At 42.4% G+C, this 20,042-nt stretch overlaps 1 protein-coding gene across 1 annotated transcript; it reads left to right on the top strand.

The window, feature by feature from the left end:
• The first annotated feature begins 912 nt into the window (after positions 1 to 912).
• Positions 913 to 18,169, top strand: si:ch211-51a6.2 (neurotrypsin). Its single transcript, XM_010892286.4, has 14 exons — positions 913 to 1,313; positions 2,481 to 2,523; positions 6,341 to 6,583; positions 7,353 to 7,491; positions 7,604 to 7,782; positions 8,673 to 8,820; positions 10,401 to 10,579; positions 10,678 to 10,819; positions 10,911 to 11,125; positions 11,232 to 11,373; positions 11,550 to 11,828; positions 13,963 to 14,085; positions 14,479 to 14,759; positions 14,878 to 18,169. Exons 1-14 carry the CDS (start codon positions 1,239 to 1,241, stop codon positions 15,195 to 15,197), a joined length of 2,508 nt encoding a protein of 835 aa, XP_010890588.1. The 5' UTR covers positions 913 to 1,238; the 3' UTR covers positions 15,198 to 18,169.
• The last annotated feature ends 1,873 nt before the right edge of the window (positions 18,170 to 20,042 follow it).

The following is a 20,042-nucleotide window of genomic DNA, read 5'->3' as shown; positions in this document are numbered from 1 at the left end:
TAGGCTATCCAAAATTATAAAATTATTTAAAATTCTTAAACATTTATCATCAACATTTATAGGTCTAGTTCACGTTCGAAAATGTGTCCAGAGCTCACTAAATTAAATATTCTGGTAAATGGGCATATAGGGTCCAATCTGCAACCAGACTTTTAAAGACCGATGTGCTTGCGAAGTAGGCAATACTGCTGCTGCCAAAATGTGTTAGTTTCAAACACTCAACGTTTCCATTGGTGCCTCAGGCTGTGGACAGTCCCCCAGTCTACTGCTGGAACAGATTAGAGAATAGTCCTATAACGTACCAGCCCGTTGCAATTACGCATCTTTTGAGATCTTCAGCAGGGTACCCATGTAAAAACGACAACCAGTGTGCCTGTCATGATCTAGATGAGTAGAATATGCTGGAATGTGCAGTATATTGTAAGGCAATAATAATTTTATTCAATGCAAAAAAGCCGACAGAAAATTAGTAACTGAATTTAGCCTAGGCCTAGTTAAAAAAAACAGTGTTTTGTGCATTACGAATACAAACGCAATTACTTAACCAAACTTAGATAAGTAAGAAATATTAGTGTCTGTGTCAATTTTCTGAAATGAAATTGAACATAACTGCCAATGCTTTCAACGTGCATTCTGAATAAACATGCCTGTTCGTATGGATTTTGGTGAGTAGCCTAAGGTGAGAAATGATCGTGCACATCAAATCTAGGTAGAATCTATTTCATTTAAATCAGCCATATCATTTTAATATCCAAGTAATATAATATTCAGATGGAATCCTATACTCAGCTCAGTTATTTCCTAATTCAATCCTAACACCCTCAACCATTCCAATCCATCATCTGCGCGCAGTGACGCCCCTTATGTCAATTCAACTAGACCGCGTTAAATTCATATGTCTCGACACCCGCAGGGCAAGAGAGGCGGCTGCGTGTTCCTTTCAGCGGTGTCTCCTTTCAGGGACACTTCCTCCTGAGGGGGTTCGTCATATATAGTCTAGGCTTGGTACACAGCTGTTACCCCATATTGTGTAATGTCATATACGAGTTACAACAATTATTTTCATATTTTTCCAGACACAGAAATACCGACCGCATTGGCTTTATTGTTGCCAGCCGCGCCTAACTTTGGACTTGCCCGGGCTTTATCCCGGTTAGTGTCGCTTGCATTTGAAGGCTGTCTTTTTGCTTTGGATATGGGTGACATCTCAACTCGCGAGCTATGACACATGTAACAGGATGGACAAGGAAGCTTTAAAGGGACTCTACTCACTCTCAATTACTTTGTGTTTTTTGGTTTCAGTTATTGGTGAGGTATGTGTCTCTTTTACTGTGCGTTTCTGTTTGCGATTTGTATTAATTGACCACAGACAGGTGAACACAGGTGACCTAAAGATAACCAAAACCTACTAAAGTAATTTGGAATATATATGCATAGAGTTATCTAGTGTTTGCTACGAGTAGCCTGCATATGCAATATCATGCTGTGCGTGTCACCTTCCCGTGGTCCAGTAAACCTTTATTATGACATTAATCCACTCTGGGCCACTCGTTTACCAGAATATTTACGGTGATTAGGCTTGCTACTGCACAGCTTTCGCTTTTATATTTTTTCCCGCTGATTTATAGTGCCGTTTTTTTTATTTCACTAAGGACTTTGATCCCAAGAAAACAAGAGACAACAATATCCATTCTCTTATCAGTTTGAGTCATTGCAAGTGAAGAATTATGGACTCTGTCCTGAGTTATTTAATTAGTATTGCTGAAGTAATATATTTAAGCAATAAGGCACGAATGGGTGTGGTAGGATATGGCCAATACACCATGGCTAAGAGCTGTTCTAGGCGCAAGTACCAGTATATACCTTTCAGGAATCCCCCTTCACAACATTTAAATTCTACTTGTCCATTGCTGTACATGGGAATTCTGAGAGATGTAAGGAGGTTACCATGGTCAATTCAAGTTATTCTACCATCAGAAAGTAGACTAATCTACCTTTCAGAACACTGCAAATTTCCATTACCCAGCTTAATAACATTATAATGTGAACATATTTTGGGCATTTAACAAAATAGAACATTTCGACCCAAGATGGGATACTACTGTGACAGTGGTGCTGTGAAGTAGCAGACCTTAACCCCTAAATACTTTTATTGAGTTCCGTAGAGAGATTATAGTGACAAAGTAATTGACAAAGAGAAGAGGGATAAACATGGTTAAAGTAATGGTAAGATTATTTTCACAGATTCACGGAATAGCATAGATTATAGTAAAATGGTATGACTACATTTAGGCTCCAATACAATTTAATACTACAGTAGAGAGAGACAAGTTGTTTGGTATGAATGCTGCGAACAATCCAATTAGCCACTTACATAAGGAACTAAGTATGAACAAACATTAGTATGCATGTACAGTGTTACTCCATCTCTAAAGTGGAAGGCTTGCAGATTTATATTCAGTTGTCTTGTTTTTTCACAGGTCATCTCTCAAGACGGCTACCTAAATACTGTGCAGAGTGCAGGTAGTAACCCTATCCACTTATTTGTAATTGGTCATGATTTTATCCATCCTCTACCGTGAGTCCTCCATGGACATGCAGAAATGACTCAGCAGAACTAATTCAATAGCCTAATGTACAATACCTGGTGGGATAAAGGGAGATGTGAATGTAAATTGTTGATGTTTCAGCAGGATTTCATAATTTCAAATTAAAGGTAAAAAGCCCTCTATCAAAACAACCCCTTACCTCAACTAAGGCAGTTTTTGGTAAGTCTTTGATGTCACCGGCACAGCTGATCGTCAGATTGGGATCCTGATGGGGCCCTTGACCGATAACTCTATTCTGTGTTCCAACTCCCTTATCAGTCTCTTTCTGGTTCTGTTTTAGTTTAGCATTCAGAGGAAGTCTGCTGGGAATCTCCCTTTCTTTATACTCAGTCCAAAAATATTTTTGCACAGCCAAAAGACTCATTACCTACCTCGGTATTAGAATAAAGTTAGATTATATTCAAAATCAGGACATAAAATGGCCATGATTTTGGGAATTTTCACAAAATGTTATCCATAAAGTCTTTTGAAGAAATTATTTTGCTTTTGACATTTGTATCTTACATCATAAATTGGGAAATAATATTTACGTAATTAGGATATTTTGTTAGGACATAATTACAACAGGCCCACCCATGCTTCCTTTTAAAATTCCAAAATATTCTGTAGTGCTACAAAGCAAAGATCAGAGTCAAATGAAGCTTTACTGATTGCTCTGTAATATGCGTAGTATGTTTATAAATGTTGAAAATATAAACATAGAGTACCAATGAGAAACAAATGTGGACGTTCTTGTCTATATAATGTTGTCCATGACATCCTCAATGGGCAAATCAAAGCTCTTGAGTGGTATCTATGTTAATTGTAACATTATGGCCCATTTTATACATTATGCCAAAATCTAGTAGTTGGCAATGTAACCTATAACAGCTTATCTAACATTTATTATTGCTGATTCTTCATCAGCCGATGGAGACCATTTTGAATCTAATCAAAACACAATGTAGAAAAGATCCAACTCTTAAATGTTGATATGTCTTTGCAATATCTAGTTTTATTAGCATTTATTATCATTTAATTAGCCAAATCATTCTCAATATTCCTAAATAAATGCACATTTAATATTGAATTCCAAATACTACTTATATTAAATAGTTATTTGAAATAGAAAGCTTTGTTTGCAATTGTTGCTTTGTAGCAAAAATGTTATCCTTTTTGACAGTTAAGGGATGATCTTAAAGCTAAAATGGAAGAACTGAACAGGAAAAAACAAACAATGCTCAGGATTGCTGCGTACTTGATGGGAACACTTGATCTTATTCAGCTTGTAATGTGATATGAATAAGCATGTTCTTGAAAATGGATGATTATTCGATTAAAGAGGGTTTGGGAGATTTATAAATGTAATCTCATACACCACTGAGTCTTTGAACCGTCATCACGCCATGCCCGGGCAGGCCTACCATGTCTTTTACTCCTAATTCCTGCTCAGACAGCAGGAGATTCCTACTAGATTGCCTCATGTTCAGGCTTTCATTTATGGAAGTGAGCCCATGCTTTTAGAGCCCTGACATCATCTCTGATAAACACACTCTTACCATTCATTGACCAGATACTGTATGTCGGGCTCTTGTCTTCAGTGGCGTGACTGTTATTTTACAGCGCTCCCATGGGATTTCTCTGTCCGGGTCATATGTATTTCTGTTTCTGTTTGTGCTTCAACTAGAAATGCCATCTGGGAACAGAATGCCAGCTATGCTAAAAGAATATAGAGCGCTTTCAAACCGGGGTTGGGTGTGAAAGATGTTTATGACACCCACGTGCATACTCAGTTTCCTGCTCTCAATACATGCATTCTTATACCCCGCCTCAGTCACGTCATCTGCATTGGGTCGGACGTGGCCTGGGTACATGTTGTACATCATGTATTATACGGTGCTCGTGAAATAGATTTCAAAAGCTATTTATTTGTCTATGGGTTTTTGTTTGTGTACATGTTTTCAAGGATCGGTGTGTTCCGGCAACCTTTCCAGATAATTCCACCACAACCTTTTTATCTCTGGCACCCTCATGTGTAAACTCTATCAAATATGTATGTCCTGTAAGTATGCCAAGCAGGGGAGCTGGAAGCCAGTGTAGAGACGGAGTTAGGAGACATAACTGTCAGTCACGCTTCATGCTAATCCATCGTAACTAATTGCACCAACCACTCATCCAGCACTCACTGAACCCAACCAATAGTCTATCTACCAAGGGTCTATCATGGCTGAGACAGACGGACACTAACCCCAAGGCACTGCTGAGATCCTAAATGATAGTGTAAGGAGAAATCTAACTGGTGTAGGTGACTAATGGAATTGCCATATCACCAATATCCATACAACACTTTAAGATTGACATTAAGCAACCTGGATTTGGGTCAAGGGTTAAATCTACAAGTATTTCTCCTTCAGGATATTCTTTCTTGGGCATTCATCTTAGAATCCTTCCCAGTGTTAAGCCTGTACTAACATGGACCAGCCATCCCTCAGACTAACACAGACAGAGGTTAGGCCACGAGCTGGGAGGGTGTAGATTTGTGAGCGATCACTTACAGGTGTGAATGTTTACAGGGACGCCTCAAAGGACCACCTTAATCCACTGGTTAGAGTCTAGGAAGAAGAGCACGATGAGGAAATCTTTCTTCCCCGGTCGGAGCCTAGTGCCCGTATCCACTTCCCTCCACTCTCCTCAGGGTTTAACACCTGAATCTGGAGGGACATTAGCGCGTTTATTACATTACATTCACCACAGCCTGAGGTTCTGCCAAATCAGTCAAACGTTGCATGAAGTACAGGCCTAAAGGTGTGGATTAGCCTAGCTCAGCTGAATGAATTCCTACACTGAAATGGATTTGCTGACATGCTAAAGCAGCTGCCTCCGTTCTTTGCCTTTTATATCCCCAAACATTGATCCCTTGACAATGTTTTTTTTATGGACCAACTTCAGTCTGGTTGCCATTACTTGTCTGCCCCTGTATGAAACCATAGACCCTCCCGTAAAACTTAATCTGTGGACCAGATGTTTACTCTCCCAGTCCTATTCATTGTGATGGGTCATCTTTACAAGTAGCCTTAGTGACTTTTATCCAGCATAAAGTAGGTTTTGATGATGAGCTCCTAGTCACATGTTTCCCATCAGGTTCCCAGGTCACATATTCAATAAGGCAATATAGACCATAGAGTTGCAGCACTTATAGACCAAGTTCAAATACAACTAGAATTCTGAAGCTCTGACTGGAGGATTGCATTGCGGTGAGTTTCAGTGGGCTCTGTAGGAACTCAAGGCTAATGAACTACATTCCCAACCATAAGGAGTATATATACAACTCCAAAGTTGTATATATACACCCTCTGATCAATCTATGTGTTTGCATTAAGACTCGCCCAGATGGACTGGAGCAAGGGTGCGGTTTTTCAGGTTGTCTGAAGGCAGCCAGCCCCACTCTGTGACTCAGCAAAGCAGACCTACACAAATAAACTGGCCCCTGCACTGCAGCAGCTTGCTGTCATTCTGACCAGCCAAGTGTCTTTGTTTTCTGCCTCTTAGGATGGGGATGTTTTCTGCCTCTTATGATGGGGTTGTTTTCTGCCTCTTATGATGGTGATGTTTTCTGACTCTTAGGAGTTTTTACCTGGCTTCTTGTGACTAAAATCTAAAAGTCATATTCAACCCCTCTTCATGTCCCAAGTAAATGCTTCAGAAGTAGCTCACAATTTTTTATTCATTTATGGGAATGTTTTTCTCGCTAGCTCCTCTGTCCTGCTCTGAGGGCTTCACTGAGCTGGGCTACTACAATGGGTCTGTGTCCCAGACAGACTCTGGATCACCCTGCTTGAAATGGACAGAGTTCCCAGACTACGTCCTGCAGTACCCGGGTCGGGGCCTGGGCAACCACAGCTACTGCCGCAACCCCGACCGCGAGTCCAACCCCTGGTGCTTCTTCCGTCAGAGCTCTGGAGCCATCGGCTGGGCCTACTGCGACTGTCACCAGGGTGAGGATTTACCCCACTGACACTTGAAGAGAATCAATACTGCTGGGAAACTACCTGGGACCAGATGATTTGTAGTTTGCGGGTGGGGGTTCTTTACGGTGCTGTGTTTCGGGCAGTAGATCTGTCTCTGTCTAGGCAACCTATATGCCTGTCTGCCTGTGCCTGTCTATGTCTGTCTGTTTCTGGTCTGTATGGTTTTTGTGTTTCTTAATCTGTCTGCACCCCAATATAGCCTGTCTGTCAGTCAGCTCTTCCCGCTGTTTTCTACCTATCTACCAGGCAGTATTCTGTCTGGGGGTGTAACCCTGTCTGTCTGTTAGCAGCTCTTTGTACTGGCCTGTCAGCACCTCGCGTGTATGTGGTGCTGGAGGCAATACACCGGTGTTGAAATCTGTTTAGCTACTTCTGTGTTTGCTGTCATTATCTGTCTGTCTCCGTCTAGCTCTCCCAAGCTTTCTCTTTCAAACGGCTAACCTTTCTCAAGGTTTGTAGGCGATTAGAATAAGTCACTTGGTGTGTGAGTGAGTCCATGTGTGTTTGTCTGCCACATGCCCGTCAGGGTGAAATAAGTACCACAAGTGTTAGATGACCCACAAACCAAGGATAATATATGCATTTATACAGAGATAATCACACATGATGTATTCAGAGTTACAAGGGAGCACTGTCTGTCTCTCTGTCATGGGTGTGGGAGTGGGACTTCCCACCTGACATTTTCCAGTGATATCACTGTCTGGTGTAGGGCCATAATGTCTCCTCTTGTCTTTAGGAGCTGCCAGATTGGTAGGTGGTTCCTCCCCTCGTAGCGGGCGTCTGGAGTTGTACCTAAATGGCCAGTGGGGGGCGGTATGTGACACACACTGGACCGACCGGGATGCCAGTGTGGTATGCAAACAGATGGGACTGGGGTAAGTGAACATCCGAGCTACTTGTACAGGTGCTCTGCGTGTGTGTGTGTGTTTGTGTGCGTGTGTATCATCCAGGGCCCGAACGACCTGTCCACATGTCTTCTGTCTGCAGGGAGATCGGCACAGCTCTCCAGCACTCTTACTTCGGACCCGGCTCTGGACTCTTCCACTATGAACGCCTCGGCTGCCGCGGCAACGAAAACTCTGTGCTGGAGTGCAGGAGCCGGAAGTTTATTACCAGTGACTGTAACCATGGCAACGAAGCGGGGGTGGTGTGTTCTGCCCCTGAAGGTGAGGGTACTGGGAATTGAAAACAGCAGTGGGTAAGCAGCGCAGATGTCACAAGTGCTATGCATAAATATACTGGTAAGCCTAGTACACAAACAGCGTCTTCCCCTTTAGTTGCCTAAGGCAGGAACAGGAAGGGGCTGTGTTCCTGAGTGTTAGGCAGCGCTGCAAGTGCCAGGTGGGAATCATAGCTAAGATTCTGTGCCAGGTGGGAATCATAGCTAAGATTCTCTGGCCTTCCACTCGTTTCCATACCAGAAGGCTTGAACAAAACAGTCTCTTCTGAGCAGCACAGCCAAGTGGGATCCTGCCTGGTCATTTGCTTAGTTTAGAGAGCTCCCTGAACCTGCCAGCATGCTCAGGCTACAGCAGTCACGTCAGAGCGTCCCTGAGGGAACAACAACAGCAGTGTGTGTGTGTATACCTTTGGCTATGTGGGTTGGTGTGTTGGGTAAAGAGAGCAGTTCCCAGAGGAGGACGATCTAGGTATATATTTAGCATGGTGCAGTGAATTATTCAGTCGGGAACATTAGGAGGGAAAAAGCTATCTGAGAACCTTGAGGCAGGAGGGGACCCAGAGGGGACATTTACACCCCTGCCCCAAACCCCCCCCCCCACATAAACACACACACATACCTCTTAAAGCTCTCTGATTCCTCCTCTTTGCATGCTTTAACTGCTTGTTTCCAAATTCTTGCTGGGGCTTTGAAACAAACTAAGCCAGGGTTAGAGGTCAAAACCCTCAGACGTTTTTTTGTCTCGGATCACTTAGTTTATCGTGGCCCTGTGCAGAAGGTCATTTACATTTGCATTTATCTAGAACACCAATAGTCCAGTGTAGATATAAGTAGACTTCCTGCTAAGTAACTGGCTGCTTTCTGCTGTCTTTTTAGGCAATGGCGCCCCCATAAGGTTGGTAGGTGGACTGGAGGACTTTGAGGGTCGTGTGGAGGTGTACCATGACAGGAGGTGGGGCACCATCTGTGATGACCAATGGGATGATGTCGATGCTGAGGTGGTCTGTCGACAGTTGGGCCTTGGGTGAGCAGGACTGGGGTTGGTTGAAGCAGGTTGTCTGACATTTTAGAGGTGAAGCCTTTCGGTGGTAACAAACAGTGCTCCTCAGTTGCCCACCAACCAACGATGTATGCTATCCAGAAACGAAAATGCCCACCAACCATGGCTCTAAAGCTGGTTGAACTCCTCCTTGGATAGCCTTTATACAGCAACATTCCCCCTGAGTCAACAATATTAATAATAAAGATGAACAGAAGACATTCATTTTTGATAACACAGTGTATTTTGGGCATTACTCTGTTGGAGGAGACGAGCCAGCTGATCCAGATTATTCAGACATCATTGCCACTCTGAAGCTTCTGACAAATAAAGACCCATAAGGCAACCCACTGGAGGATGGTTTCTGCTCAGACAAACACACACAACCACATCACACAGCATCAGCTTACTTTACTTTTATCGTGCCTCCATCCCAGGACTAATTTCAGATCTTTCTGAAAATGAATTATTAATCTCTCCATTCGAGTGACTATATATGGTTTGTACGTTTTAGCACAGGGATAGATGGTATTTCTGCTGTTTAAGTGCTTGTTTTTGGTTTTGGTCAAGTACTATGCATACTGTAAGAATTTGGGCAGAGGTTTTGTTGTTTTAGCTCTGTACTTAAGCACATTGGATTTGATATGAAATTATGACTATATAGGGAACCAAAAATAATTGGACAAATGAATATGATCTCAAATAATGTAATCATATTTAGTTACTTCGTTATACATTTTTTGCATTTAATGAACTATTGAAGTCTAAGACCCATAGATATCACCAGACACTGCTAGGCTTGTACTGCAGCCAAACTCAGTTCCTGTTTGATTCAGGCATATTTGTCTTTAGTCTTTTCTTCATCAAGTAAAATGCATTCCAAATTTGGTCTCGGGTGACTAACTTGGCCATTCTAGAACATACCACTTTTTGGCCTTTAAAGCCTCCTCGGTTTCTTTAGCAGTATATTTGGTGTCATATTAAAGCTTTAACCTGATCAAATCTAAAATGATGGAGTACAGAGCCAAAACAACAAAACTTGTGTCGCTGTCCAATATTTATGGAATGCACCGTATGTTTCCAGTCTGTTCACTAGCCAGCAATATGTTTTATATATGTGTACACTGGAATGCCCTTTGAGTGCGATTTCAAGGTTTATTTTTCAAATGCATCGAACAACACAGCATCATCCTACACAATGAAATTATTGTGACATGGCACCCGACAACTAAGTAGAAGAAGAGTATATAAGCAAAAATATAGCCTGAACAAAAAAAAGAAAGATTATTATTTTATAAAATTAAGCAAAAATATATATAACACTGTACACTAACAGCAGTTTAAAGAAAAGAGTACTGTAAACTAGCAGCAATCTAGGTAGTAATTATTGAATATTATAGATACGTATGAGTGTAATAAGCTTATGAATAACACACTACAGCTATGTAGTGAGAATTTAAGGAGAAAAATTTATACAAAGTTAAAATATAGCAAGAAGATAAAGCAATATTATACATGACACTGATATGGTCTTTGTGTATGCTAATGTATGTGTGCCCACTCAGAGGGGTACCAAAGGCATGGACCTGGGCCCACTTTGGCCAGGGCTCTGGGCCCATCCATCTGGACGGGGTGCAGTGTACAGGCAATGAGCTCTCCCTGGAGGAATGTCCCCACAACCACTGGCAACAACACAACTGTGACCACATGGAGGACGCCGGCGTGTCCTGTAACCCTTATACAGGTCAGGACCGGAACCACACCTGCATGCAAACACCACAACACACACGTGTCTGCATCCAGACCACAAACACTGCCTCTGTCTTGCCCGCACGCTTGCAGACGGTGTAGTGAGGCTGGTAGGGTCCGACAGTCCCTGGGAAGGCCGGCTGGAGGTGTACCACTCCGGAGACTGGGGTACGGTCTGTGACGACGACTGGACCGAGCAACACGCGCAGGTCATTTGTAGACAGCTGGGATTCAGGTGGGTCGACTGGAGCCCTCGCACAGGCAGACTGGTCCTGCGAAGGTTCATATGTGGTGACGTTGTTGTGACGGCACGCTTTGTCCAGCAGAGGGCGCGCGGAGGTGGCATCAGACGGACAGTACGGGGAGGGCACGGGGCTGATCCTGTTAGATGAAGTGAAGTGTAATGGCACGGAGGACACCCTGCTGGCCTGCAGACATGCAGAGTGGGGGCGCCATGACTGCTCCCACAGCGAGGATGTAGGTGTGCGCTGTGAAAGGGGGGGTGAAACCAACAGGATTACAGGGCTCCCACGCATCGCAGGTATTGCGCCCTGTCAGACCACAAGTCAGAGTTCCTATTCACGTGTCTCTAGGTGTTATTACGGTTTTCTATTGGGCTTCATGGTGGTTTTCTGTTCTGGCCCCAGGCCCTCTGGTGCGACTGGTAGACGGAGAGAGCCGGAAGGAGGGGCGCGTGGAGGTGTTTCTGAACGGCCAGTGGGGAAGCGTGTGTGACGACGGCTGGAATGACGTCAACGCTGCTGTGGTCTGCAGGCATCTGGGATTTGTGTAAATATGTTGTTGTTTTTTACTGTGTGTGAAGTGTACCACAAATCTCACCGTCAAATGTAGGTTAGACTGCTAGAGGCTCCCTGTCTCTGAAGTGATCAATCCACGTCGTCCAAGGTCTTACCCCTACTTGTCTGCTGAGTCCCACATGGAAACTTCCTGTGTCTTTTCCCCAGCGGGGTGTCGAAGGCCCGCTCCATGGCCTATTTCGGAGAGGGCCAGGGACCCATACACCTGGACAATGTCAGGTGCACGGGGGCTGAGGCTTCCCTGGGGGAGTGTCCGGCCGTGGGAGAAGACGCCCACGACTGCAGGCACAGTGAAGACGCGGGGGTCATCTGCGATTACGTCCCTGACCCGTCGGGGGACGGCGCCAGGCTGACGCAGACCTGCGGCATGAGGGCCAACACGCAGCGACGCCGGAGAAGGATCATTGGTGGGGACAAGTCCATCAGGTACAGTGTAGACACTGTACACACACGGTTAAACCCAGGCTATGGCAAAGTAAGGGAGGGCTGGAGTTGGACTGAAAAAAACATCAGAGGATTTTTATCACTTGAGTGGTCACCAGACTGGGTTGTCCAGAGGGTCTTGGAGAGGTAGGTGGAGATGAAGAAACATACACAGTGAAAATAGATGTTGGATTCTCATCAACTGACATTGGCATTTGGTGGATGAGTGCCTCTGATGGCTAGCTGCATCAATGCAGGATACTATCCTGCGCTATCTCAGTTCTCTCTCTGTAAATCTGTCGAAAAAATATTTTTTTGCCCTTTTTAAAAATATATCTCTAAATTAGTGCTACAATATAAACAGTTTCTTTCTGGTAGGGTATAGAGTTGGATGAGTTTCTTCTTTTTTTTTTTTTTTTCTCAGGCAGTCGGTTCACGCAAACATGTTTCTCTCCCCAGTCAGGCAGCCTGTCTGTCTCCCAGAGGCAGAATCTTAAACTTTATATTGGGTTTGGAAATATTTTTATAGCCTGTTTGTAATTTTGGTATGTTAATTTCCCTATAAAAAAACTAATATAATATCACTTAAACCAAAGATTGTGTTTGAGAAGACTACACGTCAATGAAAACTGATAGTTGGATGGGCAAGAAAGTGTAAATGGGGAATAGCTCAGGAACTCTGAACACTTTTGTAGACACATTTTTTGAAACATTCACTTAAAACATTAAGAGGTCATCTGGTCATTCATGCTTATATTTAGTAGTTTAGAAGTACAGTAAAAATCGTACGTATGGCCTCTTAAACAATGCTAACAGCACCTTTCCCATACAAGCAGTGCTGCCCCTGACCACAAATACTGATCTTACTTAGCTAGATTCTTTGTTGTAATCTTAGGTAGGCCTGCAATCTAAAGGCCACACCCTAAAAGTTTATTTTTGAACCTCATCAAGGGGTTGACCTCCTCTCTAACTATGACTATGCACACGCACATACTTCATTTAAATCTACAAATAACATTACATCAATAAAGACATTTAAACATTGTTGCTGTCATCAAGACATTTAAGTGGGAAAAATAAAGCACCTTCTTACCCACACAGCCAGGCTCCCAGAATTGCCCAGACATTATACATTTAACTCATTTAGCAGCTGGTTTTATCCAGAGCAATTCACACTAAGAATGATGGTTAACTTGCTCAAGCCTTGCTCTAGTGTCCAACAGTAAATATTCTATTTCCAATGCTGTCAGCTCAGGGATTCAAATGTAACAACCTTTAAGTTACTGGACAGTTAGTCTAACCACTAGGTGGGGCGCCACAGATAGTAGCTAGCCATCTGCTTATCACTAGTCTTATGTAGTCCTGCAGTCTGGAGGTCATGTATAATTAGCCTGAACTAGGTCAAGGCTGACAGATTTCAGGACCACCAACCTACATCTGTATCCCAGGATGTCTAGGTGTGACACCATGGAGTTGGTATTTCCGCAACTTATATTAAAAAGTTGGTTCTTTGTAACAGTCAAATAGGCAGCCCACTTGCGAAATCAACACCAGCCTCTGGTTTCCCTGACAGCGACATTATCTGGATAATTTGGCATACAGGGTAGGAAAACTCAGGGTTTAAAACACAGGATGGGTCATGTTTTACAGGGAACCAGATTGTTCGGTTGTATTTCTTTGGTAGGACCTGTTACCTTGCCCTAAAAGCAAAGGTGAGGATGTCCTTGCAAATGTCAGCATTCTGATGCATGGAACTGGACACAGTGGTCAGTCTGGAGCAGCAAGTTTCCCCTGCAGCCTGAGGCCAGACCAGTGCTGCCATTACTGTATCTGTTTGATGTTGTTGCCTCAGCCACACACACTTTTCTGTAAGTGAGACTGGCCTGACTTTGACAGTCTTCACAAGTTTAGTAAAAACAAACACATACATTTGTTTTACTTGTAAGGACTGCGGGGGCCCGTACAAATATTTAACCATAACTTGAACTTTACTCCAAAAGTCTAAACACATAAGATCTGTTAATGTACTCAATGTATCACTGCATTGATACATTCCAAACATAAACAAGTTAAATCACAAAATGTACTGGTTTTAAAATATGTGTTAAATGTTTCTGCCCTGGTTGTGCTGTGGAAGGGGGGACTGGCCCTGGCAGGTGTCTCTGTGGCTCAAGTCCCAGTCCAAAGGGAACCACCCCCTGTGTGGAGCCACACTCATCAACTCCTGCTGGATCCTGACCGCTGCACACTGCTTCAAGAGGTGGGACGTGAAGACCTCTAGTGCCCAATGACGGAACTACATTGACTGCATTATAAACATGATGGGTCAGTTTCGCAGACATAGATTCAACCTAGTCATTGACCAAGCTCAGTGGACTAGACTTAATCTGTGTTCGCTACACCGGCCTGATGTGCGGCTTAGAGTATCATCTTGTTTTATCAATGAGTTCATCTATGTCAGGAACTTTATCAAACCTGCCTAATAAGGGTTTTTTCTTTTCTTTTGTTTCTATTTTCTTTCATCGGGTAAACCGATTGAGAACCCATCTAGATTGTTGTCATGTCAGTCTCACTGTCTTTCAGCTCATGTGATTCTCAGCAGGAGGTTGTACATTTTCTGCTCTGCTTCAAACCTTCACTTCCTCTACTGTAGGTTTGGCAAGGACCCATCTCGCTATCTGGTGCGTCTGGGCGACTACCACACGGAGGAGAGGGACGACTTTGAGCGCAGCCTGTCCCCAGAGCGCATTGTCATCCATAGGAGGTACCACAGCCAGGGCTGGGAGTATGACATCGCCCTGCTCAGGTTGAGAGGCACTGAGGGAAACTGTGTGGCATTCAACCCTCACACCAACGCGGCCTGCCTCCCAGCACCTGGAAACAAGTCGGCCAAGAGGCCTTCTGCCTGCGTCATCACCGGGTGGGGAATTACAGGTAGCGGACACGTTAATATGGTACTCAGTTGATCTCTTCATTTGTCTCAACATTTCCATTCATTTAATTTATCCTTCACCCCCTTTGATCCCCTCTCTCGTCTGCCTGTCGCGGTCAGACTCGGAGTACTCCCGTACCCTGCTGCAGGCCTGGGTCCCCCTGTTGCCTTCGTGGAAGTGCAAGAAGCGCTACGGCGAACGCTACACCAGCCGCATGCTGTGCGCAGGCAGCCTCTCGGACCGGCGCCGCGTCGACAGTTGCCAGGGCGACAGCGGTGGGCCCCTGGTGTGTCAGGGGGAGGGGGGCCGCTGGGCACTGACGGGGGTCATTTCCTGGGGTCATGGCTGCGGTGACCCCTCGTTCCCCGGGGTGTACACGCGGGTCAGCAGGTTCCTGCGCTGGATTGACCAGGTCATCAACAGCCCTCCCATGATCTGATGCTGCTGCGGTACCATTGGAGATGCCCCAGGGTCATCAGAAGACCTCCAGGTTTCAGGGGCCAGTTACAGAAGGTCATCGCTCTATGGCTTCAGCTCTTAGTATCACCCATGAAGTGGCTCTTAACACAGAGGGCTTTTAATTAGTTGCTGTCATTGCCTACACTTGGAGAAGCTTGCAAATGGCTTTGAGCATTCTTGATTGTGTGGAACAACAAATCTGATGAGACCATGTAAAGCACCGATGGTTCAGTCATGAGAACCAGACTGAATAGGTCAATGACATTGCAGTAGAATGGCATGCCATAATATCACACAGCGCCACCTGTGAAAGGCTAACTAATGGTACCATTGGGAGGAGGTCTTGTCCAGAGCGTTAGGCGGAGGGTAATCAAGGTACAATGTTGTAGATGTACAGTACCTAGAGACATAGCTTTAAATGAATATTGTGTCAAGAACATTCCAGTCGTGCATGCAATCTAATTTATTCCTGTATTCATCTGCTTTTCTCTTGATTGCAACAACTGGTCAAAATGGTCAATGTACAGGTGGCTGTCTTAGACCAGGGTTTTTTAAACTGGGGCTCACAGACCACCGGGGATCCGGAAGAGGCTTGCAGTTTTTTCTGTTTTTTTTTTACTAATTTATTCTTCATTAAATTCGGTGTTTGTTTACCGGTCATCCTGTACACCAATGATTGTCAAGGCTAACTGCCATGTAGGGAGTGTATCCCAATGTCAAGGAGCTCCTGGGGATAGTGGCTTAAATATAGTATTTAACTGTCTATCTGTCTGCCTTCCTGTTTGTCTATCCACAGCATCTGTCTATCACTTTCTCATATGTGCTGCACTGTGCATCCATGCTTTCTGTATTGTGTTTTGTGAAGCCAGAGGGTGTGTGTGTACTGCTTACAAGTTGTTCGAGGATCATCTCAGTTCTAGACCATATCTTTGTGTTATTGTCCAAGTTGATGGGTAATTGCCAAATTCTATCATCATTCTTTTTTTTTGACGCACATCAGCAATCTTAGACTTACAAATGTTCAATTTCTTTTCCATGTTTAATCTTTACCTGGTCACATTCCACTCTAATTTCAGAATACATATCCACTGTAACCTTGTTTAAATGTGCAATAGCTGGGTCGGGGCTAATAAAATATACTTGAAAAGTACAGAGTGGCCTAGGTTGGACCACTCTCCCTTCAGATAAAGCATAAAATGCCAGATAAAAAAGTAAGAACAGAGAGGGACAAACACTGGGTATGCTCCCAATTTCCCACCTTTGTTGGACAACGTTTAGATACAACACAGAGCTTCATGTGATTATTAATACAGAATTCCAACTATCTGGCAGTTTAGAAGACCCTTTGATTCAGTACTTACCTCTATTCCAAAAGGAACAAAACAAATTCTTAATTACTCACTAATACCACCCGTACAGTTGCTGGAGGGCTTCATTTAATGTTTACACTAAATGATTAAACCTAATGTGTTATTTTGCTTTTAGTCTCTTGACTACATGCTTTTGGTTGTTACTCAATGGTACAACTACCAAGTTATCTGTTTTGTGACTGTCAATTGTGCAAAATAAAGCTGCTTTCTAGACTAGAAATTCTGTTAATGATGAAAATAAATGTGTATACATGTGAGGTAGTTGTTTTGGATTAAACATTTACTACAAGGTTAAAGTGTATATTTGTCAGATTTTACTTGTGTTCATACTGAATGGCCAACACCTTATAAAGAGGCAAAAGACTTGGGACATATTAATTATGTCCAAAATAAGCACTTATGTTTCTTATTTGGTCCTATATCCTTTGCATGCTTAAACTGCTGGAAGTCTGACAGAAATGCTTTTAATCCTAAAATTGCCTTGGCTATTCAAGAACTTTCCACTTCCTTTGACCCTGGAAGACTCACCTTTTTGCTATTGCAGTGGTTGGGTTCATTGTCTTGCAATAGGTTGAAGTTTAATGAGTATGGTGCCATTTGCTTGTACTTAAGCAGACAATATTTTTCTGTACATTTCTGAACTTATTCTTTGGCTTCCGTCAGGAGTTACATCATTAATGAAGACAAGTGAGCCAGTTCCAGTGGCAGCCATACAGTTCCAAATCATAACTCCCCACCATATTTCACAGATAAGGTGCTATGCTATAGACCTTGGACAGTTTTTTCTCTCCAGACTTTCTTCTTGTTGTCACTGTTAATCTTTTTCTCATCTGTCCATGATGCCGTTTATATAACTTGGTCACTTTTAGCTATGTTTTAAAATAGTCAAATTGACTAGTCATCCTATTTGGAACCTAACTAGTCGCTTGCAGCTTACAGTTTAGCGTTTATTTTGGTTTTGGTTGTTTATGATTTTCAAGCCTCTAAGTTTTCCTGACTTTATTGACACCTCTTTGGTCCTAATGCTGACAGACAACAAACAAACCTGACTAACCAGTAACACCTATCAAAAGTTGTCCCAAGACTTCTGGTAGCCTAAAATGTGAATACTTTGTGTAAAACTTGTTGTCCTTTGTAAATGGTGGAACGTTTATGTACCAAAGTACCTCAAGTAAGTGCTGAAAATGTATATTTTAACCTGATAGCAATTGTTTGATTTCAAATCCAAATACATCTTGTATAGAGCCAAAAGTAGATAAATAATAATAATAATTGGCAGGGCACTGTATGTAATATTTCAAATGGACTTCCAGGTTTTTTTTTTATTGATGAGTGAAGTAAAAAATTTAATTTCATAATGTGACCTAATTTAAAATACAACAGTATGCCAAGTTAAAAATATTCTTCAGAATTTCAATCCTGCCAAAACATTTTAGTGAGAAATATATGCTAAAAATGCTATATGTCTACTGTACACGCCTTGGTTCATAAATATCCTGTAACAACCCTGTATATAGTACCGTGAATGTTAATGTAAATATATCATGTGTTTTAAATGGTGTCATTAAATATCTGTATCACACTTGTTTCATTACTATTTTGTGGCGGGGGCACCGGAAAATCTCATATCAGGCCATTTTCCAAGTACTAAGGCGAATCTTACGTCTCATTCTTCGTCACTTTTCCTTATAGCCTTATTTATCTTAAAGGCATCTTAGGTTTTTACAGGGGGTTAGTACATGGGAACATATGCCATGCTTTTAGTAGGATCATGTAGACAGATTGAAATGCAGCCTAAAACGTTTGTAACAGCAAGTGCTACATGAAAATGTTTTGTTTAACAGCATGTCAATGGTGTGTTTGGAGTGTTTAAATAACTAAAATGACTGAGAATGTGATGGATATTGATTAACACTGCAATATTGTCTGCTCAAAAGGCTATTGCTTGATATTGACAAAAACTATCTGCAGAAGAAAAGACTAGCGTGGAGTCATTTGAAGTTACTGAGCAGAATAGAACATCTTTCAGGTGCCAAGATTGACTATTGGTCTCCCTAAACACTGACTAGACCATCTCTGGGAATGATGAAGAAGCTTTTGTGTGTGTGTGTCTCATTCTGGTGTGTATACCTCTGAGGCCTTGGATAAGCTTCCTGTTTTACATTTGGCAGCCTGCTAATTTTGATACATAGAACCAGTTTTACCTGCATAAAAATGCAAATTATGATTATCATCAAAGCCCAATTTCTACAATAGGTTATCAATTTCTATATAGCATATAGTATTAAATACTATAAAAAAAAAATATTAGAATTTCTTAAAGTTAGTTTACTTAAGTGTGTTCATTGTGGACAGAAACTATCAGGTGTTGAATGACAATCTTACATATATGCAACACTGGGTTTTACAGGGTTATATTGAATTGCCTAAAAGTCATCAAGAGGCACATTTATCAAATATGCTAGAAATCATGGTCATTATTGCATTTAATTGCAAGTGTTCCCAATATTTTTTTTCCCTTAAGTTTATTTTAATATTTGAAACATTACATAAATAGTTTAATTTCGAAATTGTTGTATATGCAGATTGAGTTGACTGAAAAATGGAGTTGACTGATTTTTAATAACATTTAACTTCAGGTCACTTTGAAATGTACTTGTTTTCCATGAAAACATACATTAAATGAGTTTGAGTAGGAAATATAGCAAAATGAATAGGAAATATAGTCACTGACAAGGATAGAAATAATGATTTTTAATTGCAATAATAATTGTATCCTTCAAACTTTGCTTTTGTCAGACAATCCGCTATTTGCAGCAATTACAATCTTGCAGACCTGCTTCTTCCCTAAACAATTATTGCATAGTTTGGAGCTGTGCTTTGGGTCACTGTCCTGTTGTAGGAGGAAATTGGCTCCAATCAAGGGTATGGCATGGTGTTTTAAAATAGAGTGATAGCCTTCCTTCTTCAAGATCCCTTTCACCCTGTATAAACCTCCAACTTTACCACCACGGAAGCACCCCCAGACCATCACATTGCCTCAACCATACTTGAAAGATGGCATCAAGCACTCCTCCAGCATTTTTTCATTTTGTCTGCGTCTCAAGAATGTTCTTTGTGATCCGAACACCTCAAAGCTTTTTCTTTGCAACTCTGCCTAGAAGGACAGCATCACTGTTGGCACTGAGACTGGTGTTGTGTGGGTAATAGTGTATTTAATGAAACTGCCAGTTGAGGACCTGTGAGGTCTGTTTCTCAAACTAGACATTCTAAAATATTTGTCCTCTACCTCAGTTGTGCACCGGGGCCTCCCACTCTTTCTATTCTGGTTTGAGCCAGTGGGTCAGAAGCTAGTTGTGGTGTACATGTTTCAAAAGGCCACTTACATATACAGTATGCTATTATTGTTTCTTTCATCAGTACCACAGTTTTCATCTATGCTAACATAATTGCAA

This window comes from Esox lucius, chromosome 6, assembly GCF_011004845.1.
Source record: "Esox lucius isolate fEsoLuc1 chromosome 6, fEsoLuc1.pri, whole genome shotgun sequence".
In the NCBI taxonomy this organism is placed as follows: domain Eukaryota; kingdom Metazoa; phylum Chordata; class Actinopteri; order Esociformes; family Esocidae; genus Esox; species Esox lucius.
This window is presented reverse-complemented; position numbering and strand designations above follow the sequence as displayed.

Coding starts and splice junctions, on each gene's coding strand:
- si:ch211-51a6.2 (XM_010892286.4), top strand. CDS start 1,239: ATGGACAAGGAAGCTTTAAAGGGACTCTACTCACTCTCAATTACTTTG. Junction 7,783..8,672: donor GGTGTGTTCTGCCCCTGAAG/GTGAGGGTACTG, acceptor CTGTCTTTTTAG/GCAATGGCGCCCCCATAAGG. Junction 14,086..14,478: donor GCTGCACACTGCTTCAAGAG/GTGGGACGTGAA, acceptor CCTCTACTGTAG/GTTTGGCAAGGACCCATCTC.